Source organism: Zonotrichia albicollis, chromosome 5 (assembly GCF_047830755.1).
Source record: "Zonotrichia albicollis isolate bZonAlb1 chromosome 5, bZonAlb1.hap1, whole genome shotgun sequence".
Taxonomy (NCBI): Eukaryota; Metazoa; Chordata; class Aves; order Passeriformes; family Passerellidae; genus Zonotrichia; species Zonotrichia albicollis.
Genome location: NC_133823.1, coordinates 7,673,848 through 7,700,579, shown reverse-complemented (window position 1 = coordinate 7,700,579; position 26,732 = coordinate 7,673,848). Strand labels below are relative to the sequence as shown.

The window sequence follows — 26,732 nt, the reverse complement described above, 5'->3', positions numbered from 1 at the left end:
CAATTAATGAAATTAGAGAATTTGACCAAAAAAGCCCTCGTGCTGGCTCAGAAAGCATCCCTCTTCCTTTTTGCTGGTGTCAGTGCCTGCAGTTGGAGAGGAAAATCCCGCAGTTGTGTTTCCCACCCTGCATAAAGGGGATGTGGGCAGCCCTGGGGTCGCTGGGACGGGCTGGGAAGGCTCCTGGAGCCCCAGGAATTCCTCTGCAGGTGAACAATCATCCCGTGGAAGGTCTCCAGCTGGTGGGCAGGCAGAGACCTCATCACTGTCTGGGTGTGGAGCCTCCTTCCCTTTGGGTGTTGGGGTTTTGACCCACACGGTCTTTAGCCCCAGGATTGTCCTTTGTGTGCCCCAGGCTCTGTTTTCCACCCGGGAAAGGGGGAATGATGATTTTCTTTAGGAAGGGAATTTTCCTTCAGGAAAACTCCATTGTGTCTGTGACATTTACGTCTTCAGTTCCTCATCACAGGCAGTGGAGTTCATCACAGAGCTTCATTTTGGAGCTTGGGGTGAATTTGGAGTGAAATTTGGCGTTGTTGGTATCAGTGGGTCAATTCATGCAATTTACAGCAGATTAATTACCTTATTCCAACAGCATTTAAATGGATTTATATTTGGGAATGGCAGCAAAGCTGGGGTGAGGGTGAGGCTTAATGAACACGGTGGCAATGCTGAGCTCAGCAGGGTGAGCACCTGATGTGCAGGCTGGGTGGGTTGGGTGGGGAAAGCAGGAGCCAAAAAGAGCCATCACCATGCTGGGCTGTGGCAGCAGCAGAAGCAGAACTCCCCAGGTTCTCCTGGCACAGCTCCCCTTGGAATAATTCCCCCGGTTCCTGGCGGCCTCCACTCAAGAGGATGTTGACAAATTGGAGAGAAGTGAAGGAGCCACGAGAGTGGGGAGAGATTGGCAAAGCAGCCTTGCCAGGGAAGAAGCCAGGAGCCTGGCTCGCAGAGAATTTGTGGGGTTTTAGATGGAAATGGAGCTTAAAGGGTGGAATTGCAGCTCCAAGGACCTGGGGGCAGAACAAACCCAGGCAGAGGTGTCGGGGCCTCGGGGCTGAACACGAGTTTTTAGCAGCAAAACCCAGCAGCTGCTTGGACATTTCAGAGCCCTGGCTTCCCACCCATCCCTGGGGTGATGCACATCAGCGTTTGGGGGTTTGGAGGTGATAATTTGGGGTTAGGTTTTAGTTTATGTTTAGGAAACCCCTCAGCCTTGGGGAGGAAGGGCAAACCCCGGGGCTGTGTCTGTGCCAGGGCATCTCCGGGCTTGGTGTCTCCTCCTGCACCTCTCAGGGGATGTTTCCTCCTCCAACCCCTCACTCTGAGCCAGGTTTGGGGGTTTTGGCACTGTCAGGAGGCAACAGTGAGAGTTTTCAATGAGATTTTCCCTCTCCCTGAGCATTTCTTGGTGCATTTAGAAATAAGAACTGGTGGTTGTTTATTTTATTTATTGGAAGCCCAGGGTTTATCTGAAGAGCTCCCTGCAGGGTTTGCCCCACCTTTGTTCCCCAGCAGGGCTGGATTTCCGCAGGAAGCTCATCCAGGGAGAGGCTGTGCTAAATTTACATTGAGATCTGGGTGCAGCAGAGGATTTGGGGTTTTTAAAGCTCTGAAGTCTGGCTGTTCTTGCTCTTTCTTCCCATTTAATACAAGTTTAATATTGTCTCTCGCTGCCCACGCAGGTGTGAAGGAGCTCAGGTGTGTAAAGAGTCTTTAAATCCATCCTGGTGGGCTGCAGGAAATGAGATTTTTGTCCCAATCCCTTGTGTTTGTTTATGACAGCAGTTAAAAGATGAATATTTGGAATAAAACTACACTGGGTTTTTTTTAACATTTAATGTTCTCTTTTGTTTTTCCAGCTGTGGGGAGCTCAAAAAATCAAACAGGTAACACACTTTAAAAAATATTTTCAATTTTCCTTATTATTTTCAAGTATTGCTGCTTTTTCCTGTCCTCCCTCGTTCCCTTTGCCAGTTGCTGTTTTGCCTTCCCATGGAAATGTAAATGCAGAGAACACTCTGCCACCAAAAAGCCTGATTTTTTTTCTTTTTATATATATTTATATATTTTGATGTCTTCATTTTCTCCTTCCTGTCTAGTCAAGAGCTTTCTTGTCTCCAGTTTTTTGCAAACAGTTTGACAGTTCCTTGGGAAGGTTTGTGCCTGTGCTGTACCTTCCTCCCCGCAGCCCCTGGGGAATGGATTTCTCCTTCCCAGCGAATCCCAGTGCAGCCTCCTGGGCTTGGCAGAAAATCTGGGGGGAATGTGGGCAAAAAGGGGTCAAGTGAGCTTTGCTGCTGCTCATCAGGGAGGCAGATTTGGGGTTTTTGGGGTTTTGGGGATCTCCAGAGGCACCAGGGCTGGCTGAGGAGCTGTGGGGGCACAGCAGGGTTGGAATTTGTGGAAAATTCAGGTGCTATGTGGGGTTTTTGGGTGTCCCTTGTGGGGGCATCCAGAGAGGGCTGGGTCTGCCTGTTGGTGTCCCAGCTGGTGCTGGAGCAGGCGGGGAGAAGGTTCTGGGATGGGATCCACAGCTGGAGGTGTGGAGAAGGTTCTGGAATGGGATCCACTTTGTGAGAAGGTTCTGAAATGGGATCCACACATAGAGATGGGGAGAAGGCTCTGGAATGGGATCCACAGCTGGAGATGGGGAGAAGGTTCTGGAATGGGATCCACAGCTGGAGGTTGGGGAGAAGGTTCTGGAATGGGATCCACAGCTGGAGATGGGGAGAAGGTTCTGGAATGGGATCCACAGCTGGAGGTTGGGGAAAAGGTTCTGGAATGAGATCCACAGCTGGAGATGGGGAGAAGGTTCTGGAATGGGATCCACAGCTGGAGGTTGGGGAAAAGGTTCTGGAATGAGGTCCACAGCTGGAGATGGGGAGAAGGTTCTGGAATGGGATCCACAGCTGGAGGTTGGGGAAAAGGTTCTGGAATGAGATGCACAGCTGGAGATGGGGAGAAGGTTCTGGAACAGGATCCACAGCTGGAGATGGGGAGAACGTTCCGGAATGGGATCCACAGCTGGAGATGGGGAGGAGCTCCTGAACTGAATCCCCCCATTGTGTTTGGGCCCCGGGGGTTTTGGGGTTTGCCCTGTGGCCCCTTTGCTCCCCTGCAGGATAAAGGGATTTTTCTCCTCATCCTCCCCATCTCTCTGCCACAGCCAGGGCTTTCCCACCTTTCCTACCTGGGAAATTTCAGCCCCAATGGAGGTGCTGAGGACAGGCAGGGACAGAAAATCATTTTCCTTTTCCCTCCTCATTTGCCTTTCCTGGGGCTCAGGTGCAGCTGGGGGTGGCTTTTGGGGACACAGAGCCAAGCAAAAGCCACTCTGTGTGTCTGAGGGTCAATGATTTCCTCCTAAATGATTAAAATTAATTTAAATATTTCATTTAATGTCATTAATTACTGCAGGAGAGGGGAGAGCAGTGCTGGGGAGGGATTTTGTGGAGCCCAAGGTGCCTTTGGTGGAAGTGAGGAGGGTCCCAGATGGGGAAATTCCAGGGACTGTGTGGTCACAGGAGGTGTTTGGAGCTGAGGGGTGGCTGTGCTGTGTCCTGTGCCCTGTGCCCTCACTGTGGCTCTCTGGTGACACTTTTCCAGGCCATCATCCACCCCGACACCAACGAGACCATCTTCATGCCTTTCCGAATGTCAGGTACGCTGTGTCTGCCATTCTCCTGGAATCTGGATAAATACTGGGGAGGGCTTCTCCTCTTTGGAACTGAATCTTGTCAGCATTTAAACCATGATTAGGGAGCAATTCCAACATCAAAATCTCTTTGCAGGCGAGGAAAATGAGGATCCTAAATTCCACTGTGAGATTTAGTGCTTAATATTTTCCTTTTTCCTTTCCTTTCCTTTCCCCTTTCCTTTTTTCCCCTTTCCTTTTTTCCAATTTCCTTTTATCCCCTTTCCTTTTTTCCCCTTTCCTTTTTATCCCTTTTTCCTTTTCCTTTTCCTTTTCCTTTTCCTCTTTTGTTTCCTTTTTTCCCCTTTCCCTTTCCCTTTCCCTTTCCCTTTCCCTTTCCCTTTTCCTTTTTCCTTGTTCTGTTTCCTTTTTACTTTTTCCTTTTTGTTTTCATTTTTCCTTATCCTTTCCCCTTTCCTTTTTCCCCTTTCCTTTTTCCCCTTTCCTTTTTTTCCCTTTTCATTTTCCCCTTTCCTTTTTTTCCCTTTTCATTTTCCCTTTCCTTTCCATCACTATTGGGAGCATTTTAACTTTGCATTAAATGGCAAATCTTGCTGCCCACAATTTCAGGGGTGTAAAGTCCAGGTCAGCAGCCTGATCCATCCTCAGTGGATGAAGAGGAGGGGGCTGGGGGGGTTTATTCCTGAGGAAAGAATGGGATGATCCCTGTTTTTCAGTGGTGATGATATCCATTGGCCCAGCACTGGGATTCCAGGGAGGATCTGTGCCTTAATGAGCTGGTTAATGATTAAAAATTAAATTAAAAGCCCCCTTTGGGGTTTCCTCACCATGCTCAGGTGCCCAGCAGCTTTTCTGGGAATGCCAGGGCAGCCCTGGTGCTTTTCCAGCAGATTTATTGAAATAAACAGGACCTTTCCCATGGTTTTGGGTGCAACATCCCCTGATTTGGGCACTGGGGAAATGAACAGGGTTTGTGCTCAGTGCGTTGGGGGGTGATGCTGAGGGTGAAGAGGGGAGAAGCCAGCACTCTGCTTTGCTGCCTTGTCCTGAATTTGTCTCCCAATTTTTTCTTCCTCTCAGGTCTTTGCCCTTTTTGGCTGTAAATTGGATGCAGGAAGTGCATTCAGTGATATTGGGGAAAGGCTCTGAGACCTCCCCCTGGAAGTCAGGGAGATGAATTATAATTAGCACAGGAATTGGCAGCCACAGCAGGGGAAATGTGAAACGTTTGATTTCTGTGGTGCTCAATAAAACTTGAGGAAAAGACTTGGGAGAGCTGGAAAAGCAAAAATAAAGGATGGGAAAACCAGGAGGGTCCTGCAGTTGTGGGTTGGAGCATCAGGTGGAGCTCCAGGATGTCCCAGGGTGGTGGCAGTGAGTCCCTGGTTGTGCCAGGAGTCCCTAAACTGGGACATTCATTCTAATTAATTCATTTATTTTTCTTTTCCCCCCCACAGGTTACATCCCCTTTGGAACCCCCATCGTAAGTATTTGGTTGTGGGCACCAGGAAATGATTCCTGAGCACAATTCTGCACCAGGAAATTATTCCTGAGCACGATTCTGCATCAGGAAATGATTCCTGAGCACAATTCTGCACCAGGAAATTATTCCTGAGCACAGCTCTGCACACTCCAGCTCAGCACCTCATGCCATTCCCACAGCATCCCCACCTTCCCCATTTCTTGTTATTGAGGGGTTTTATCTATTAATGCATTGAGGGTATTTATCTATTATCTATTGGGTTATTGATGAATTAACCCAACCTCTGTTTGAGGGTGTTTAATCTGTTATTGGAGGGTTTTATCTATTAATGTATTGAGAAATAATTGTATTTATCTATTATCTATCAGGTTATTGATGAATTAACCCAACCTCTGCTTGAGGGATTTTATCTATTAATGTATTGAGGGCATTTATCTATTAATGCATTGAGGGTATTTATCTATTATCTATCAGGTTATTGATGAATTAACCCAACCTCTGCTTGAGGGATTTTATCTATTAATGTATTGAGGGTATTTATCTATTAAATATCAGGTTATGTATGAATTAACCCAACCTCTGTTTAAAGGGTTTTATCTATTAGTGTATATCTATTATATTAGTGTATATCTATATCTATCTATCTATCTAAATAGTTATCTATTTTCTATCAGGCTATTGATGAATTAGCCCAACCTCTATTTGAGGGTATTTATCTACTATTGAGGTTCTTTATCTGTTCATATATTGAGGTTATTTATCTATTCTATATGAGAATACTGATGAATTAACCCAGGCTCTGGTTGAGGGTATTTATCTATTATTAAGGGGGGTTATCCATTAATATATTGAGGTTATTTACCTACATTTTATGAGATTATTTAGGAATTAACACAACCTCTGAGGTTATTTATTTATCTATCTATTATTGAGGTTATTTTTCTATCAATATATCGAGGTTATTTATCTGTTATCAATTAGGTTATTGATGAATCAATCCAACCCCTATTTGAAGTTATTTATCTATTACTGACATTATTTTTCTATCAATATACAGAGGTTATTTTTTAATTAAATATCAGATTATTGATGAATTAATCCAGCCTCTGTTTGAGGTTAATTATCTATTATCAAGGTTAATTCTCTAACAATATATTGAGGTTATTTATCTAATTTCTGTCAGGTTACTGATGAATCAATACAACCCTCCAATTTGAGGTTATTTATTACTGAAGTTATTTTTTTATCACTATATTGAGGTTATTTTTTACTAAATATCAGGTTATTGATGAATTTTCCCAGCCTCTGTTTGAGGTTAATTATCTACTATTGAGGTAATTTATTTTTAAACATATTGAGGTTATTTATCTGTTATCTATCAGGTTATTGATGAATTAACCCAACCTCTGTTTGAGCTTATTTAGCTGCTATTGAGGTTATTTATTTATTCATATGGAGAGGTTATTTTGTATTAAAATATATCAGGTTACTGATGGATTAATCCAACCTCTGTTTGAGGCTATTTATCCACTTAAAATCATTCCCACAACCTCCTTCAGTACCTTCATCTTTCCTTCTGCAAAGCTGACCTCGTTGCTGGCAAAGTGAAACTCCTGCAACTATCAAAATCCCATTTTTGGACACTTTTATTTTGCATTTCTGTGGTTTAAGGGTCTCTTCCCAATGTGAGGAGCTCCATCTTGGCCAGGCAGTGCTGTGCTCTCGTTTGGGTTAATTAACCCAAAGATGAAGAGGAAGGGGAAAAGATGAAGGTGCTGAAGGAGATTGTGGGAATGATTTTAAATGGATAAATCACCTCAAACAGAGGCTGGGTTAATTCATCAATAACCTGATATTTAATACAAAATAACCTCTCCTTATGAATAAATAAATAACCTCAATAGTAGATGATTAAACAGAGGCTGGGTTAATTCATAATAACCTGATAGATAATAAAAAATAACCTCTCCATATGAATAAATAAATAACCTTGATAGTAGATAAATAACCTCAAACAGAGGTTGGGTTAATTGATCAATAACCTGATGTTTAATAAAGAAGAACCTCAGTATATTGATAGAAAAATAACCTCAATAGTAGATAAATAACCTTGAATAGGGGGTGGGTTAATTCATCAATAACCTGATGTTTAATACAAAATAACCTCAATATATTGATAGAAAAATAACCTTAATAGTAGATAAATAACCTTGAATAGGGGTTGGGTTAATTCATCAATAACCTGATGTTTAATACAAAATAACCTCAATATATTGATAGATAAATAACCTCAAAAGCAGATAAATAACCTTGAATGAAATTGGGTTAATTCACCTCCTGAGGCTGTGCCTGAGGGTGATTTCTCCTTGTTTTGGGGAATTTTGGGAGTGTTTGGGTGCTCTCCATGGCCAAAGGCAGAAGGGAGAGAATCCTGCCTGTTCTCCTGCTGAATTGTCACCTCATCCAAACAGGAATGCTTAATTTAGCCCAGTTTTGTGGGAAAGTGAGGCACACTTTGCCCCAAAAACTTGGAGTCAAGAGGCATTTTATCCTCAAAGCCATCAGCTCCTTGGTTCAGCTTCTTGGTCCAGTAAAATGAAGGAGCAAAATAGACTAAATTAAATCTCCTTAAACCCAGGGGTGCTCTAGGCCTGGCTTAGGCCTCAAGGAGGGGCTCAGCAGGGCTGCTGCTGTTTGTTGTGGTGGGCAAAGCCTCGGTGGGAACTTTGTGTGGGGCATTTTAAAAGAAAAGGTTAAACAAAAACGAGTTAACGATCAAATTGACAATGAAATCGGCCCCAATCCAGAGCTGTCAGAGGAGCCGAGAGCTGTCAGATGAGCCCAATTTCAGGAGCTGTAAAGGATAAACTGGAACCTCTTGTCATTTAGAAAAAAAAAAACCCAAACGTTTCAAATGTTAAAATTAAAATGTAACATTTATGCCAATCGATCTGTGAAATTTAGTGACAAAATTGGCAGCCTGCTCCAGCATAAAAACAGTTTGAGTCTTCTATTCCACAAAGGGGGATGGGATTTCCTCAAGAGAGGCTCGGGCTGGGCCGTCCTTGTCCCCAGGGAGGGTTTGTGCCTGTCCCCAGGTGGGATTTGGGGTCAGCCCGACGCCCCGGGCCGTGAGCGGGGTGGGGATGAGCAGTTTAGGGCCATCCCCCTCCCCGGGGTGTTTCCCTGCAGAATAATCCACTCTGGGGTAGCTCATTGTGAAAGGGATTAGGGCTTTGGGGGAATAATGGGATCTGGGCAGCGGCTCCCCTGACACCTCCAAATCCCAAATCCCAAATCCCGGCAATGTTTCCTCTCCCCGTGGCCCTGCCCTGGGCTTGGCCTCCATCCTTTGGGGTTTGGGGCTGACCCTACAGCAGAGGGAACAACCTGGGCTCTGTGTGTGAGTGTTCAGGGTTTGGCTTTGCTCTTTTTCCCTATTTCCAGCCCAGATTTGGGGCTGGTCCCACAGCAGAGGCACAGCCTGGACTGTGTGTGAGTGTGCAGCTTTGGCTTTGCCTTTTTCCCATTCCCAGCCCAGATTTGGGGCTGACCCCACAGGAGAGGGGACAGCCTGGGCTGTCTGTGAGTATGCAGCTTTGGTTTTGCCCTTTTCCCCCCATTTCCAGCCCAGATTTGGGGCTGACCCCACAGCAGAGGGAACAGCCTGAGCTCTGTGTGACTGTACAGGGTTTGGCTTTGCCTTTTTTCCCATTTCCAGCCCAGCTTTGGGGCTGACCCCACAGCAGAGGGGTCTGTGTGACTACGCAGCTTTGGATTTGCACTTTTCCCCATTTCCAGCCCAGATTTGGGGCTGGTCCCACAGCAGAAGGGTCTGTGTGAGTGTGCAGGGTTTGGCTTTGCCCTTTTTCCCCATTCCCAGCCCAGGAGGGAGAGGACCCAGTCCCTGGAATTCTTTCCCTGCAAAGCAGCTGCTGGGCTGGAGCCTCATCCCCAGGCTGCTGTTTCCTCTTTGGGAGTAAGATTTATCCACCCTTAGGAAATTCAGCTCAAACTTGGCTTTCAGGGCAGAGTCCTGCTGTCACCACAACTCTCAGCCCCTGATTTCCCCCAGCCATGCAAAATCGGGGTCTGGGTGAGGTTTTAGGGAATCCCTGAGGACCCAGGTGGGAATTTGGGGCTGCAGGTGGCTGTCCCACCTTAGGCAGGATTTGGGGTTTGAGCTGGAGCTGCTCAGAGCTCCCTGATGTCCACGGGGTGGCTTTGGGGGCCACCAAGGGCCCTTCACACCTGATCACCAATTAAATTCTGTCGCTGACACTTCGCCAGTGTTTAGGAGCTCTTTTTTTTTTATATATTTTGTTTTCCTTCTTAGTTATTTTTTCCCCTGACAGTAATTAAAAGTGAAATTGTACATTTCTTGACAGACTCTTGCACATATGGAGAGTTTGCATTTAAACGTGCCTCTTTCAGTCATACAGATTTTGGGTGCTCTTTTTTTTCTTTATTTATTTATTTTTCCCCGCCGGAATTTTCCCCCGGCGCTCAGCCCCAGCCTCTGCCTGGCCCTGCTCCTTCCCCAGCCTCTTCCTCCCGCTGGTTTGGGGAGCACCAGGGGCTTGGGATTGGGTTTGGGGTTAGGGTGGGCTTCGTTTGGGGCCGCGTTAATTAATGCCGAGCTCCGCGTGGGGGGAACAGAGCCGTAAATTAGTGGGAGCTGGCTCGGGGCCAGGGAACAAAGTCCCTGCAACTCCACAAGAGTGGGAGGAAAAGCTGGAGGAGGAGAAGGGAGAGGGGATGGGAAGGAAATGAGGCCGCCCAAGCCCCGGCCCCTTTTGTTCGGTGCCGTTTGTGACGTTCCCTCCATCCCTGGGGATGGCCCCAGCTCACCCCTGGGAGGGCAGAATTCCATCCCATCCCTTCCCAGATTCCTGGGAATGAGCTGGGAGGACAGGACTCCCTCCCATCCCTTCCCAAATTCCTGGGAATGAGCTGGGAGAAGGCAGAATTCCATCCAATCCCTTCCCAGATTCCTGGGAATGAACTGGGAGGACAGGACTCCATCCCATCTCTTCCCAAATTCCTGGGAATGAGCTGGGAGGACAGGACTCCATCCCATCCCTTCAGAGATTCCTGGGAATGAGCTGGGAGGCCACAATTCCATCCAATCCCTTCCCAGATTCGTGGGAATGAGCTGGGAGGACAGGACTCCCTCCCATCCCTTCCCAAATTCCTGGGAATGAGCTGGGAGGACAGGACTCCATCCCTTCCCAGATTCCTGGGAATGAGCTGGGAGAAGGCAGAATTCCATCCCATCCCTTCCCAGATTCCTGGGAATGAGCTGGGAGGACAGGACTCCATCCCTTCCCAAATTCCTGGGAATGAGCTGAGAAGGCAGAATTCCATCCCATCCCTTCCCAGATTCCTGGGAATGAGCTGCGAGGACAGGACTCCATCCTTTCCCAGATTCCTGGGAATGAGCTGGGAGGAGGCTCTGGGGAAGGTCTGAGGGTGGGGATGAGCTCCCAGCATTTGGAGTGAATGGATGGAGTTAAAGAGTTGCTCAACCTTTGAATTTCGTGGGGTTTTGCAGGCAGGAAACACCTCCAGTAATGTGGAGAGCTCAGGGCACAGGGAGGGAGGCAGGGATGGCAGGGCTCTCTTATCTGGCTGGGAATTCTTTGTCCTGGCTGTGTTTGTGGGGCTGGTCCTTGGGATCCCCTTGTCTGCATCCTTTTCCTCTTCTTCAGCTTCTTGTGGCCTAAACCAGGAAAAAATTGCTTTAAACAAGAAAAACTGCCTTAAACCAGGAAACATGGCTCTAAAACAGAAAAATGATCCTAAAACAGGAAAAAATGGCCCTAAAGCAGGAAATATGGGCCAAAAGGAGGAAATGTGGCCCTAAAACAGGAAAAAATGGCCCCAAAACAAGTAAAATGGCTCTATAGCAGGAAAGATGGCCCTAAAGCAGCAAAAATTGACCTAAACCAGTAAAAAATGGCCCTAAAACAAGAAAAATGGCTCTATAGCAGGAAAAATGGTCCCTAAAGCAGGAAAGATGGTCCTAAGAAAAGAAAAACTGCCTGAAACCAGGAAAAATGACCCTAAAGCAGGAAAAACCTGCCCTGAACCACTAAAAAATGTTCCTAAACCAAGAAAAATGGCTCTATAGCAGGAAAGATGTCCCTAAAGCAGGAAAAGTGCCTTAAAGCAGGAAAAAAGGCCGTAAAACAAGGACTGAAAGCAGGAAAAATGGCCCTAAAACAAGAAAAAAACTGCTTTTAACCAGGAAGGCTGGCCCTAAGGCAGGTATTTGGTGTGTCAGGGATGGGATTTGCAGAGCTGTGTCCCTGTGGTGCTGTCAGACACAGCCCAAGGCCACCCCAGGCCCAGGACACACCTGTGTGGCCTCAGGTGCTGCCAGGAGTGACCTTGCAGAGCCTCTGGTGTCCCAGTGCAGGCCCCAGCAGGGAACATCTGGCCAGATGTGCTGGGCTGGGCTGCCCCAAGCCTTGGGGGGACAGTGAAACACCAAAAAGGATGAATTAATTAAAATAAATCTGATTTAAATAAACCCCAGGCTCCCAAAAAGGAGCAAAGTGCTCCCAGGTGGTTCTGCTGCCCTCAGATTCCAGTGGAATTTTTTCCTGGCGCCCCAAAGAGGGAATGTGCCAAAGAAAAATGAGAATCCCCTGTTCACTACCAGTAGTGACAGCTTTGAACTCTTGCCTCCATACAGGGTTTGTGTTTCCCTCCAGAAACACCTGGATTAGGGAATTCTTTGCGTTTTCATGGGGTCTTTGGGCAGTGCCAGCTGCCAGGGAATTTTCAGGGTGTATCACGAGCAAGTGATTATTAATTATGGTAATTAAAGGTGCAGAGCTCTCAGGGGCTCAGTGACATCAGCCAGTTCCACCCCTGGAAAACAGAGAGACAGGAGGCTGATAATGACTGGGATGACAAAAATAACAGGAATGAAATAGAGCCAGAAATCAGGATAATTTATTCAAGTCCCTGGAAATCAGCTTGGCTGTTTGCATGCCTGGAGAAGCACAGACAGCAAAGCAGGGATGCTTTAATAATGAGAGAATCTCTCCTCTTGCAGGTTGTCGGTCTCCTCCTGCCCAACCAGACCCTGGCCTCCACTGTGTTTTGGCAGGTGAGATCCTTGGGAAGGGTGGGAATGTGGGGAGATGTCTCTGTTTGAAAAGCCAGGTGGCTGCTGAGGAAGGCAGGAACCTCCCTTGAAATGTAAATCCCCTCCCTACAAATTATTATAGTTTTGAAATTAAAGGGCTCTCAGGGAAAGGTATGGGAATAGGAATTGGAATTCTTTATTAGGAAAAAATAAAAAATACAAATGCAATAGTACAAAACAACCCTGCCAGAGTGAGACCATGCCCTGCCCCCCTGTGTGTCAGGGTGGTGCCCCAGCCCCATCCCATGGGGGCTCAGCCCTCCTGCAGTGCCAGCTGTGGCTCTGCTGCAGCAGGGATCCTGCACAAGGGGGGAGTTTTCCTCTGCAGCTCCAGGGCTGCTGCAGATGGGCCTGGGCTCCCTCTGGGAATGCAGGGCAGCAGAAAGCTGCTCCTCTGGGAATGCAGGGTGCAAAGGCTGCTGGGGTGTCCCAAACCTCAGATTGTATCCAGGCAGGAATGCTTGGCTCCTCCCCTGGGCGGAGCATCTCCCCATGGGATATTGGAATTTGATCAGCCCTGCAGGGACACTCACTGGCCATGGACAGCAGGTAATTAATAATTAGTGGCCCATTAATAGCAGATAATTAATAATTAATGGCCCCTTAACTGAAGAGACCTCCTGGAGGGAGGATTGGCTGTGGAAGAGATGAAGAAAACTGCCCCATGAGCAGCAGATACCTGCCCCAGCTCTGACAGGTGGCAATAGAATACACACTTATCTTACATCCCAGGAGAGGAGGGAAGAGCTGGGTTCCGCCCAGAGGACAGCCTGCTGCTGTGGCTGTCCCTCCTGGCCATGCTGTAGGGACAGGATGTGCCTGCATCCATTCAGGGAAAGGCCTGCAAGGGGCTGGAAACAAACCTGGGCTCCCCTTTTCATCTCACACCTTCCTGTGCCAAGGCAAGGAAGAGGCAGAGCAGGCCAGAAGCAAAAATCAGATTTTGGAGCCATTTTGTCTGGGTGTAAATGGCACATCCATGGAGGGGTTGGCCCTAAACTTACCCATCTGCCTTTGGGAGGATGAGGAGCTGGGATTTTCCTTGGGGAAGGATGTTGGAAGGGCTGGGGATAATGGGAGGCCCTGTTGCCGGGGATTTTGTGAATAGGTGTGCACGGCAAAGCCCAGGACTCCTGCACTGAGTCTGCTACAGGAACTCTGGGGGAAAACAATCTGTGTGTAGGGAGGTGCTGGTGTGATTTCCCGTTCACATTCTGGGAATTGAGAGTAAGGGGAGGAAGCAGGCACGGGAAGGAGAGCTCCATAGTAAACACACCACGAGTGTGATTCCGTCGCCAGCTGAAACCAAGGAACGAGTTATTTTCAGCCTCCTTTCTGTGGCAAATGTCTTTTTATTGTCTGCACTGAGAGTGGGGATGGAGCTGTGCAGTGAGGAAGGCTCAGAGCAGAGTGGGAGCTCTGCCTGGAGCACAGCGGGACAGCCCTGCCAGGAGTTTGGGGTCTGGTGCATTTGGCTGGGAGCTGTCCCACAGGAGGAGTGGCTGGGGACATCCTGAGCCACTCAGGGCTTTGAAGGCCACTCACCTGCCCTGTTTAAGGACGTCTGGGATGGAATCCCAGGCTGGTTTGGGTGGGAAGGGACAGTAAATCCCATCCCATTCCACCCCAGGTGGGCAGGGACACCTCCCACCATCCCAGGGTGCTCCAAGCCCTGTCCAGCCTGGCCTTGGACACTTCCAGGGATTCAGGGGCAGCCCCAAGTGCTCTGTTCCTGCCGGTTTAATGCCATGTGTGTCCATAAGCTGGGCCATCTGCTCATCTCCTACTCCTCAGAAGCCTCCTGTGACCCTCTGGGAGCCTATGGAGCTCAGGAAGGGCCTGCTGGAATGGCACTGATGTGTCCTGACTGCACATGGGTTTGGCCAGGACACCAGGAGGAATTTCTTCACATTAAGGGAGACTGGATATTGGAAGGGGCTGCCCAGGGAGGTTTGCAGTCCCCATCCTTGGAGATGTCCAAGGAAGGCCTGGACATGGCACTCAGTGCTCTGGGCTGCAGACAAGAGGGAAACGGGCATAGCCTGGGCTTGGTGACCTTGGAGGGATTTTCCAGCCTCAATGAACCTGGGATTCTGTGGGGATTAAAACCCAGCAGCAGTGGGGAAGATGGGGCCAGGAGACGAGTTGCCCATCCAAGGAAGCAGAGCTGCCCTCGGGACACTGGATACCTTGGAATTCCCATCCCTCCATTTAAAGGGCATAAAATCACACCTAGACCCTGCACCAGTGAGGTACTGAGCTGGCAGCAGGCCAAGGGCAGATGAGATTTCCCTCAGAACTCCCAGAAGGTGAGATTCTGTTTGGTTTGTGCTGATTTTATCTCTGTGTCCCGCAGTGGTTGAACCAGAGCCACAACGCGTGTGTGAACTATGCAAACCGCAACGCGAGCAAGGTGAGCCAGCTTTCACTGCCAGGGTGGGGGTGACAAACACCCCTGGATCCTGATTCCAGGGTGAGGGTGACAGTGATAAACCTCTCTGATTCCTGACTTCAGACAGTGTGGGTGGCCATGACAAACCTCCCTGGGCCCTGACTCCAGGGCAGTCAGAGTGGCTGTGACAAACCTCCCTGGGCCCTGACTCCAGATAGTAAGGGTGGCTGACAAACCTCTCTGGTTCCTGATTTCAGGGCAATGAGGGTGACCATGACAAACTCTCTGGTTCTTGATTTCAGGGTGAGGGTGGCCATGACAAACCTCTCTGGGCCCTGATTTCAGGGCAATGAGGGTGACCATGACAAACCTCTCTGGTTCCTGACTCCAGAGCAGTGAGGATGATCATGACAAACCTCTCTGGGCTCTGACTTTGGGGTGAGGGTGGCTGACAAACCTCCCTAGTTTCTGACTCCAGGGCAGCGAGGGTGGCCATGACAGAACTCCCTGGGTTCTGATTTCATGGTGACGGTGGCCATAACAAGCCTCTCTGGGGCCTGATTCCAGGGACTGAGGGTGACCGTGACAAACCTCCCTGGTCTTTGACTTCAGGGACTGAAGGTGGCCATGACAAACCTCTCTGGTTCCTGATTTCATGGTGAAGGTGGCTGACAAACCTCTCTGGTTCCTGACTCCAGGGACTGAGGGTGGTGAAAATGAAAAGGAGCAGGTTGAATGAAGTTGCTCAAAAAGAACTTTAATAATGGAGTGAAAAACAACAAACGTGGAGAAGTCGAGCACAGCAGGAGGGGCAGGATCCAAAGACCTAAGACAAAGGGGAAGCAACAATATATATACTTGGGGGTGGAACATTCTGGAACTATAACCATATAGGGGAAACAAGTAACCAATAGGGGAGCAGAACTTAGTGTAACATATAGGGGATACATAACAGGGCATAGCCAATAGGGGAGCAGGACTTGCACAGCTTAGCTTAACAACACCAAAGGCTTGGGGGGGAACTCACAAGCTCACCCTAAGTTAAACAAGTGATTCCCAGGGCTCAAAATTCATGCCTGGTTCTTTTGGGGTAAAATCTGGCTGACTTTGAGTCACAGCTGTGCCAATTCCTACACACAGCCATGAGGCAGCTGTGGGCCTGGCCTGGGGCATTCCCACGTGGAAACACCAATCCTGCCTTTTCCCTGGCCATGAAACCTCTGGGGTGCCCACAGGGGGATTTCTAGACTGGCCATTGTCCCATGTTTAAACTCAGTGTAACCAGCACAAGGACCTGGGAATCACTGCAGGCACAGAAATGAGGCTCAGGGCTTCGGAGCTGAACCAGTCCATGGTCCCAACTGGTCTGGAATGGTTTAGCTGGGATCTGAAAGAGAACAGGGCAGAATGGTGCCTGGGCTGGGGGAGCACAAGGAAGTTCCATGATCCCATCTCCCAGGGGTTTTCTTCATGATGGTGGCAGTGGGAAGTGCTGGGGCTTTCCCTGGGAAATGATGGGGCTGTCCCTGCTCCATCCTTGGTGGAGCTGTCCCTGCTCCATCCTTGGTGGGGCTGTCCCTGCTCCATCCTTGGTGGGGCTCTCCCTGGAAAGTGCTGGGGCTGTCCCTGCTCCTTTCCTTCTCCTCAGCCTCCATTCATCCTGTGTTGGGATGTGGGAAGCTGAGCTGGAACCCATCCAGCTCACTGAGAGAACATTTCACAGATGAAATATTGACTGTGGCGAGTTTGGGGTTCAGCACTCCAGGGTAGAAATGCTAATTTGGTACCATTTGCTGAATTTCACTCACATCCTTCCTTTGAGCTGCTATTATTATAATTTTCTGATGCCAATTAATTTTCCATTCCCTGTGACCTTGCTCAGGAGGCCACGATTTCCTCGCTTTTGCCTCTTGGGATGACAGCCCATGTGTCACAGAACAATATGACAAAATTAAACCTGTCTCTGCTCTGAAACAAATACACCAAAACCAAAACAAACAAACAAAAAAAAAGGGGAAAAAAAGGGTTGAATATTAATAACCAGAAGTTTGTTTATTGAAAATATGTTTTGTTTTTCTTTCCAAAGCCTTCTCCGACATCCAAGTTCATCCAGGGCTACTTGGGAGCTGTCATAAGTGCTGTCTCAATAGCAGTGGGTAACTCTTTATATCTCTGGATTTCATGACTAAGGAGCTGCTTGGGAGATGTTTTTTGGATTGTTGAGCATGTTGATGCCTTTTAATTGACTTAACTCTGTTCTGATAACTAGCAAATGCTGTCACCTGGGGTGTGGCTGGCCCTGCATGCCCGAGCTTTGCAGCAGAACCAGAACCCAGCCCCTCCTGTGCTGTGCCTTGGCTGCTCTGTGAACTCCCACTCTCCCTCGTGCGTTAATTGGTGGGGAATTCATTAACCAGGCTAATTTAGAGACCTCGAGGCTGCAGGGCCCTGGGTGGCAGGAGAGGAGAGGCAGAGTTCTGGAATGTTCCACTGGGGATGGAATTACATCTTCCCCTGCAGATGTGTTCCAAGCTGGAGCTGGAGTTCAGGTCATGGTGTGGAACCCTGGAATGGTTTGGGTGGGAAGGGACCTCAAATCCCACCCAGTGCCACCCCTGCCATGGCAGGGACACCTCCCACTGTCCCAGGTGGATCCAACCTGGCCTTGGGCACTGCCAGGGATCCAGGGGCAGCCACAGCAAATCTGAGAATTCCAGCCCAGCCAGGAATTCCTTGCCAAGATCCCAGCCCAATCTCCCCTTTCCCAGTGGGAGCCATTCCCTGGCTCCTGTCCTTGCAGGCCTTGTTCCCAGTCCCTCTGCAGCTCTCCTGGAGCCTCTTTAGGGACATTTAGGATTTCCTGGAATTTTCCCTTCTCTGGGTGAACATTCCCAGCTCTCCCAGCCTGGCTCCAGCCCTGGAGCAGCTCTGGGGCCTCCTCTGCAGCTCTGTATGAAATAATCACACAGATTATAAAGCTCCTGTGAGAGAAGCTTTTAACATTCTTAAAATCAAGCTCTTGTGGCTTTTAATACATTCCCAGGAGCACAGGTTGACATCAGGAGCAGGATCAGCTCTTCCCAAAAGGGCAGGAACAGTTTTGAGGAGCAACTTGGGAAAGTTATTCCTTACACTGGGGTTTCAAATATGCCCAAAACTGGATGGTTGTACCTTTTCCTTTGGAGCATTAAAGATCCCACAGCAGTTGGTATTTTCCCCTCTGGCCAAGAAATTTCCCCATTTTTTCAGGTCACAGAGAATTTGCTCTTTGTGCAGCTGCCCGACCGTTTTCCAAAGGGTGTGGAGTTGTTGAAGTGCCTCGAGGTTTTGAGGGAAAACTCCATTTTATTGGGTACCCTTGTGCAGGATGGTTTGCCATGTCTCATTCTGTGTGCTGGGCACTGCTGCTCCTGTCCCCTCTGCTGTCCCTTCCTGCTCACAACCCAGCCTGGCTCACCTGAGCTCAAAACCCAGCCTGGCTCACCTGGGCTCACACCCTGGCTCACCTGAGCTCAAAACCCAGCCTGGCTCACCTGAGCTCACACCCTGGCTCACCTGAGTTCCCACCTTCTCGCTCAGGAGCTGTGCTCACTTTTCCAGCTCAACTTTAACCCTAATCCCCATCCTAACAACCTCAATGCTTTGGTTTTCCATCCACAGCTTCCAGGGGAAGCATGGGATGGTTTTCCTGAGCTCCTCAGTGCTTAGGCCAGCATTTTTGTCACCTTGTGTGTCCGTGAGGTGACAGTCCCCAGCTGGACCACGCTGTGGTGCTGCTGATCCCGTGTTTTTGGCATTAATACTCCTCTCCCTCTTGGAACAGGGGCAGATTAGAGGGGCAGGACACACGGACAAGGATCTTGGCAGAGCTTTGTCCCCCAAGCAGCTGGGAGGCTTTGGTAAGGACCCCGTGGGTGTGGAGGTGTCCGTGCTGCTGGGCTGTGCAGGGCTTGGGGAGCTGGAATCCCTTGGGCTGCTCAGAGCCTGCAGGACAGCTCCAGAAGGCAGAAGGGACCTTGGGGTGCTGTGGGAAACACCCCTGTGCAAAGAGGTGTGAGAAGCTCTGTGAGATGTGCAGGGAATAAAATTGGCTTGCCTGGTGCAAGCCGAGATCTCCCTGCAGGGGGGAGCTGCTGCCTCCTGCCAGTGCCACCCTGTCCCCGAGGCTGGCATCCCACCAGGATGCCCTGGGTGTGTGGAACAGTGCTGGCTCCGAGCTGGGGTGCTCAGGGTGTCAGCACAGTGTCCCAGGGACAGGAGCTCTCCATGGGGCTGTGGATGGTCCAGGGTGGAGAAGGGCAAAAACCTTCTGGGGTTCTCCCTCATGTTGGGATGTTTTCCTCCACATGGAGCTTGAAGGGCAAAAACCTTCAGGGTTCTTCTATCCTGATGTTGGGATATTTTCTTTCATGTGGAGCATGAAGGGCAAAAACCTTCTGGGGTTCTTCTTCTGTCCTGATGTTGGAAGGAGCTTTTCCTCCACATGGAGCATGAAGGGCAGCAGCCTTTAGAGGTTCTCCTTTTCGATGTTGGGATGTTTTTCTCCATGTGGAGCATGAAGGCCAAAACCCTTCAAGGGTTCTTCTCCTTCCTCATGTTCAGGAGGGTTTCTTCCATGTGGAGCTGAAGGGCAAAAACCTTCAGGGGTTCTTCTATCCTGATGTTGGAAGGAGATTTTCCTCCATGTGAAATATGAAGGGCAGCAGCCTTTAGAGGTTCTTCTTCTGAATGCTGGGGTATTTTCCCCCACATGGAGCACAAAGGCCAAAACCTTTCAGGGGTTGTTCTCCTTCCTGATGTTGGAAGGATGTTTTCTTCCACGTGGAGCGTGAAGGGCAAAACCCTTCAGGGGTTCTTCTTCCTGATGTTGGGATGTTTTCTTCTATGTGGAGCAGGAAGGGTAAAAAAACCTTCAGGGGTTCTTCTATCATGATGTTGGAGAGAGGTTTTCCCTCACATGAACCATGAAGGGCAGCAGCCTTTAGTGGTTCTTCTCCTTCTGTATGTTGGAAGCTTTTCCTCCATGGGAAACATGAAGGGCAAAAACCTTCAGGGGTTCTTCTATCCTGATGTTGGAAGGAGGTTTTCCTCCACATGAATTACGAAGGGCAGCATCCTTTAGAGGTTCTTCTCCTGGATATTGGCAGGTTTCCCTCCACACTGGGCATGAAGAGCAGCAGCCTTCATAGGTGTTTTTTCCTGATGTTGGGAGGAGGTTTTCTCCATGTGAAACATGAAGGGTAGCAGATTTTAAAGGTTCTTCTCCTCCGTGATGCTGGAAGAAAACCTTCCCAGCAGAGCAGGGATGGCACAAGGGGTGTGCAGTGAGGTTTCTGTGTCCCCACAAACATCCCAGTGGGAACACTCCTGCAGTTGTGGAATGCTGAAAGCCCTCACAGCTCGCAGCAGCCTGGAGAAAGCCCTGCCCCGCAGGGAGGCTTTGGGATGTGGGCTCAGTCATTAGGGGAGACCCTTCCCTGTGTGCAGGTGGAAAAGGGCCTGGAGAAGCCCAGAGAGGACAGAGCAGTGAATTTGTGCTGTGCCTCACCCTCTGTGTCCTCACAGCAGGGACAGGCACACTGCTCCATCAGGGCTGGGTTTGTCCTCATTGTCCTGCAGTTAAATGGGAAACCTTTGCAAATATCCTGATTTTCTTCCCTTTCTAGAGAGAGAGGAATTGCTACAACCACAGCTCCTGATTTCCAGCTCTACAGGGTGAATTTGGGGAGGAATCAATATTATTTTATTTCACGTTTTTGTCCCCATATTTCCTTTTCTCTCCAACTACTCCCATCCCAACCCAAGTCAGAGCACAGAGCCGTGCCAGGTCCAGGATTTCATCCCTTCTCCTGTGCATGACTGAGGTGAAGGAACCACTTGAAATAAGGCTGGGAGAGGTGTTTGGGTTGGAACAGATCCCAAATCCCAAATCCCATCCCACCCCATCCATGGCAGGGACACCTCCCACTGTCCCAGGTGCTCCCAGCCTCAATATCCAACCTGGCCTTGGACATTCCAGGCATCCAGGGGCAGCCACAGCTGCTCTGGGAATTCCATCCTCTAATATCTCCGTTTCTCTTTCTATGATTGTAATTTATTTTTATCCCACTTTCCCCCCACCAGCCTCTTTCCTGCCTTTTCTTTTGCTCCCTCATTTTATTCTGTTCTGAAGAGTGATAATGTAATTTTGTCCCCAAACAATTGAGTGGATTCCTGGGATCAGGCTCCAATTCCTGATATCTGGCTGCTGTTCATGCTGGTGGTGCATGAAGTGCAATTAACACCAGCTGGTTTTCCTAAACAAGGCAAACAAAGGCAGGGAGAAGTAAAAAGACTTGAGAGAGACCAAATGTATTTGAAATGTTTGGAATTTTTTATTCCCCCAGTATTCCAGTGCCAAAAGCTGCACAGATCAGGGGGGCTGTGATGAGACAGAAACTCTTTCCAGCTGACACACACACTCTTACTCTGCTATTTTTCACGCTTTTAGGAGATTAAAAAAGCTGCATGAAGCCGATTTTATTGGCAACAACTGCTTTTTGGATATTATAATTTTATATAGATAATAATTATTTATAACAACTTTATTATTTCTATGTGGAAGTAGGTTTCTTCTGCCCAGGGAAATTGGGCAATCCCTGGAAGTGTCCAAGGGCAGCTTGGAGCACCTTGGCCCAGTGGGAAGTGAGGGGTGCATGAGAGGGGATTTAAGGCCCTTCCAACCCAACCCATTCCAGGATTTTCTGATTCCTAATTCCAGATCCCAGCTCCATTTGCTCTGGCACTGCTGATCCCTTTTGGTGCTGGCTCAGCTCTTCAGGACTTAGATCAAACTTCTCTTTGGGTGAGAAGTGACTCCTGGGGCTGTGCTGAAAGGTCCGAATTAAATCAGCCAAGGACCATGAGCAGCCATTGCCCGTTTCCTGCATTTTCACTGCTGCTGGGACCTTTGGATTGGTAACTGGTGGAGTTAACCCCTCTGGAACCCTCTGGGGTCATTTTTTGGGTCCCTCTGGACCTTCTCCTTGAATCATCTCCCAGTTTTTCTGTGGGATTGGAGCTTTCTCCATCAGCTTTTCAATTTCCCTGATCCAGTTCCGTCAAGAGCAGCTCCAAATCCTGCAATCCCAATCCTTCCTTTTCCAGCAATCCCATTCCTTCCCATGCCAGCAAACCCATATCTTCCCACACCATCAATCCCAATCCTTCCTTTTCCAGCAATCCCAATCCTTCCCATGCCAGCAATCCCATTTCTTCCCCTTCCAGCAATCCAAATCCTTCCCTTTCCAGCAATCCAAATCCTTCCCTTTCTATCAATCCCATTTCTTCCCCTTCCAGCAATCCCATTCCTTCCTTTTCCAGCAATCTCATTCCTTCCCATGCCAACAAACCCATTCCTTCCCATACCAGCAATCCCATTTCTTCCCTTTCTATCAATCCAAATCCTTCCCTTTCCATCAATCCCATTTCTTCCCTCTCCAGCAATTCTATTTCTTCCCATTCCATCAATCCCATTCCATCTCATTTTGGTAACCCCATTCCTTCCCATTCCATGAATTCCATTCCTTCCCTACCCATTCCATCCATCCCATTCCATCCCTTTCCATCAATCCCAGTCCTTCTCTTTCCAGCAGTCCCATTCCTTCCTTTTCCATCAATCCCACTCCTTCCCTTTCCAGTAATCCCATTTCTCCCCTTTCCTGCAACCCCATTCCTACCTTACCCATTCCAGCAATCCCAATCCTTCCCATCCCAGCAATCCCAATCCTTTCCAGCAATTCCATTCCTTTCCACACTATCGATCCCATTCCTTTCCACACCATCACTCTCATTCCTTCCTATTCCATCAATCCCATTCCTTCCCTTTCTATCAATCTCATTCCATCCCATGTCAGCAACCCCATTTCTTCCCTTTCCATTACTCCCATTCCATCCCTTTCCAGCACTCCCACTCCTCGCCGTGTCGTGGGGCTGCTCCTCCTTCCCCGCTCGTTCACGCTGACCTCTCACACACCATTTCTCGCTCTCCTCTCCAGGTGGAGGTGCCCCTGTGGATTTTTCCAATCCTCTCCTTGTTCCCGATAATTGTCTGCGAGGCTGCGCTGACAGCCTGTGAATGGGGTGTGATGTCCATAATCAGCCGGGAGAGCTGGAGCCCTCCCACCGCCTCGGCTCTGTCCTGCTCGGACAGGAGACATTCAGGGGCTGGAAAAGTCGGGAGAGGGATGGGAGGGGATGGAGCGTGGCCTGGCTCTCTCCTCCATGGGAGCAGGGGGAAAGTCCCAGGGGATTCGAGGAGCTGGTGATCAACTTCTGTTTTAAATGAAGTTTAAGTTTGAAATGAAGCAGTGCTTGGCTCTAAAGTCTGCATCTCTCTGCTCCAAAGCTGTTCCTGCACATCCCTTTCCCTGTTCATTCTCAGACCCCAAAGGGAGTGGTTGGATCTCTCAGACTGAAACTCAGCCTGGCAGTTCCTCCATGGAGCCCTGAAATCGCTGGAGCTGAGCAGCCATTCCCAAAGGCACAGCCTTGTGGGGGACAAGGACATGGGGCTCTCTGGGATTGCTCCCAGTGTCCATCATCATCCTGTCCCTGGAGTCAGGAGCACCTGGCACCTGCTGGGTGCTGCCAGGCCCATCCCTGGGAGTGTCCCAGGCCAGGCTGGAAGGGCTTGGAGCAGCCTGTGATGGTGGAAGGTGTCCAAGGCAGGGAGTTGGAAGTCAATGATGCTTAAGGTTCCCCCTATGACTGTCCCTTCCCAAACTCCATGTGCCTCTCTGCAGCATTTTCCCTCTCATTCCACTGGGATGTTTCCATTTCCAGCAGGTTTGTTCTTGTCCGTTCCTTTCCCACTGCCCCAGCCCATCCCCACCACCCCAGCAGTGCTGCTGCCTCTGGACAGGATCCAGGTGCATGGAAAACTTGATATGAGACAACTCCCTCTTGTCCTGGGCATGGCCCCTCATCCTCCTTGCTCCACCATCTCCCAAACCAAGTTTGTTGTGTTCTCAGCATGAATCCCACTTTCCTCCAGCCTTGCTCCAGGCTGCACCATTCTCTTCCCTTGAAGCATCCAGCTGTGGGGCTCCTGTGGCCATCCCTGCTGGAATTGTTTTGGGAGTGATGTCTGCTCCTTCCCTTACTCTTACTCCTCTCCAAGTTCCTTCCCCACTCAGATCCTGATTGCTTTCCCTTCCCTTAGACTCTTCCATTCTGTTCTCCTTGGCTTGGGAAAGCTCCAGTTGGGAAAGAGCCCAGTTTTCCATCTCTCTGCCTCCATCTTCACCTCCCAGCCCTAATGAATGAGTTTTTTCCTTCCTTCTCCTAATGCTCTTTTCTCCAGCTTGGCTGGATGGGACTCATCAGATCCAATTAGTTCTAATCCAATCTGGTGACTGGGGGATAGGGATAACCTCCTTTGGAGCCTGTCCCTTTTTCCAAGTTGACTTTCCAGGTCCTTTGAACAGCCAGCTCCAGCTGCAGTGCTCAGGACGAGTAAATCCCCTAAATCAGTGGGGATTTCTCCAGCACAGCCCATGAAGCAATGTTTGGGTGGTGTCTACCAGCTAATGCTCACTGGACTCCTGAGATTCCTCTATTTCATAAAAATTCCCTCCCAATATGAAGTGAAATAACTCCTCTGATAGATTTACTGCTCTAGGCTGGGTTTAAGAGGTGTAGGCTTGGTCATTGCCAATGTCAGGCATTCAAAACCATCTCTCAGGCTTCAAAAATCTTCATAAAAAGGCAGAAAAAAAGCAAGGATTTTTTTTTATTTCCCATGGTTTTAGAATTGGAATCTTGGTATACATGAGGTCGGAACTTTGTGAGATAAGGAGGAGAAAAGGAATCGGAAACATTGGTCTCTGACAGTCTGATGGTTCTGCTTCAAAGTGCAATGACATCACAAACGTTCTGCTGAGGGAATGTTGTTGATGCTGAAACAAAACAGGAGCTAAAGAAATGGCAGGAATTCTTAGCACTCGAGGAGGAGGAGGAGGGAGGAAGGGCAGAGTGCTGCCAGAGGCACAGCAGAGCCCTGGGTGAGGTTTCTCTCCCACTGGCCATGTTTGATCCCGGGTTAGTGTTGAGGGATGTTAGGAAGGGCTGGTGTCACATATTCCTGGGTCCAGCTGTGTGTCCCTGTGTCCAGTCACATATCCCTGTGTCCAGTCACATATCCAGCTGTGTGTCCCTGTGTCCAGTTGTGTGTCCACTCGTGTCCCTGTGTCCAGTCACATATCCCTGTGTCAGGTCAGCATGAATCTCTCCCTGTGTCCACTCTTGTGTCCCTGTGTCCAGACATGTGTCCCTGTGTCCTGCTCCATATTCCTGTGTCCACTTATGTGTCCCTGTGTCCACTCATGTGTCAGTCTGTCCAGCCATGTGTCCGTGTGTCCACTCCTGTGTCCCTGTGTCCAATTCCCCCAGCTCCCTCAGCCACATCAAGGGAGTGGTCTGGAGGAGGAAACCTCAGCAAACCAGGCAATTGGAGAAAGCTGGATTTGATCTGGTCACAGTATGGACCATGTGCACCAGGCCAGGTTGGACATGGGGGCTCGGAGCACCCTGGGACAGTGGGAGGTGTCCCTGCTTTGGATGTTCTTTAAGGTCCCTTCCCACCCAAACCATCCTGGGGTTCTGTCAAACTCTGGAGCAGGCTGCCCAGAGAAGCTGAGCTGCAAAGGGCCCCACAGGACAGGAGGAAGCAGCTTCAGGCTGTGCCAGGGAAGGTTTAGGTTGGATTTCAGGAAGAATTCCTTCACCAAAGGTTGTCAAGCACAGCAGCCCAGGGCAGGGCTGGTGTCCCCATCCCTGGGGGGATTTCACAGCCCTGTGCATGGGGCAATGGTGGCCCTGGCAGTGCTGGGGATGGCTGGACTCAATCTTGAAGGGCTTTTCCTGCCTTGGTGTTTCTGTGGTTGTGCCAGCTTGGGTGGGGTGAATTCCCCCTGGTTCTGTTCCATGTTTCCATCACCAGTGCTGCAGACCCTGCTCAGTGACTGGGTGATGGTCACAATAATTAACATGGGGTTGATCTTTAATGATGAATTTGCCTCAACAGCATCCTTTGGCCAATCCCAAGTAATTAAACTCATCAACATCACCTTGATTAGCCTTTTGCTTTGGTGGCCTGAGGTTGAGCAGTTCCTGCCCTGTTTACCCTCATCCCACCTCATGACCTGTGGGAAGGAGTTCACAGATCAGCTACAGCAATTTCCAAACTGTAGAAAACAAACCCTCATTAGTTTCCTATATCCAGCCCTTGTGTTGAGGATTTGGAGATGGGATTTAATCTCCAGCAACATTTAATTTCATGTTCCTAGCAGGAGGGTTGCTGTAAGTGGGGACTGAGTTCATCACATTAAATCTGGAAATAAAATGCTTTTATTTCACTGCCCTCACAGTGGTGGCTCTCCCAGACTCAGCTTTTCTCTTTCAAAAGCTGCTGCCCTTCCACTTCATTGTCAAATCCTCCACCAAACCTCCAAGCAGGGCTGCAAACCCAACAAAATTTGTCATGGACACAGATTAACCATATCCAGAATGAATACCCAAATCCATGGGGCAGACCAGCAAAGCCAGGCTTAAAACTGGCTTCTCTTAAAGCCACACATTTCAGACTGTGTTACAGTTTATGGAGGTGTTCAGACTTTGAAAAGACTCATCCTAACAATTGGAAAATTAAAAAAAATAAATCATTCAGTCATTTTTGAGGGGGAGGAAGTTCAAGACAAGCCCCCACTGCTGTCCAGACTAAGCAGAGTCACCATGGCTCTCTTGGACTCAGTTCTAGAGCTGCACTCGCTGAGGACAAGAGGAGGAGTTCCTGCTTTGATCTGGGTGAAAACCTTGGGAAAGGCTCTGGCAATATTTCCTGGGGCTGGAGAAGCAGCCCTGTGCTCATGCAGGGCTTACCCAGCAGTTGTGCTTCTCCCCCTCTTCCTCCCAGGCTCCGGCACGCCGGGATGAGCTGGGATGTGCATGTATAATGTAGCAGCCTGCAAAATATCTTCCCCCAGGCTTCTCTTTGCTTTTA

General features: G+C 49.1%; 1 protein-coding gene across 2 annotated transcripts in view; it reads left to right on the top strand.

Annotated features, from left to right (window-relative positions):
* The window catches only part of SFXN5 (sideroflexin 5), a 101,601-nt gene that overhangs the window by 33,874 nt on the left and 40,995 nt on the right, over positions 1–26,732 (top strand). For both annotated transcript variants that reach the window (XM_074540724.1, XM_074540725.1), the window contains 6 exons: positions 1,863–1,889; positions 3,610–3,664; positions 5,116–5,141; positions 12,208–12,261; positions 14,657–14,713; positions 16,779–16,844. In XM_074540724.1, the coding sequence (XP_074396825.1) occupies positions 1,863–1,889; positions 3,610–3,664; positions 5,116–5,141; positions 12,208–12,261; positions 14,657–14,713; positions 16,779–16,844 (285 nt within the window). The remainder of the gene's footprint in view (positions 1–1,862; positions 1,890–3,609; positions 3,665–5,115; positions 5,142–12,207; positions 12,262–14,656; positions 14,714–16,778; positions 16,845–26,732) is intronic.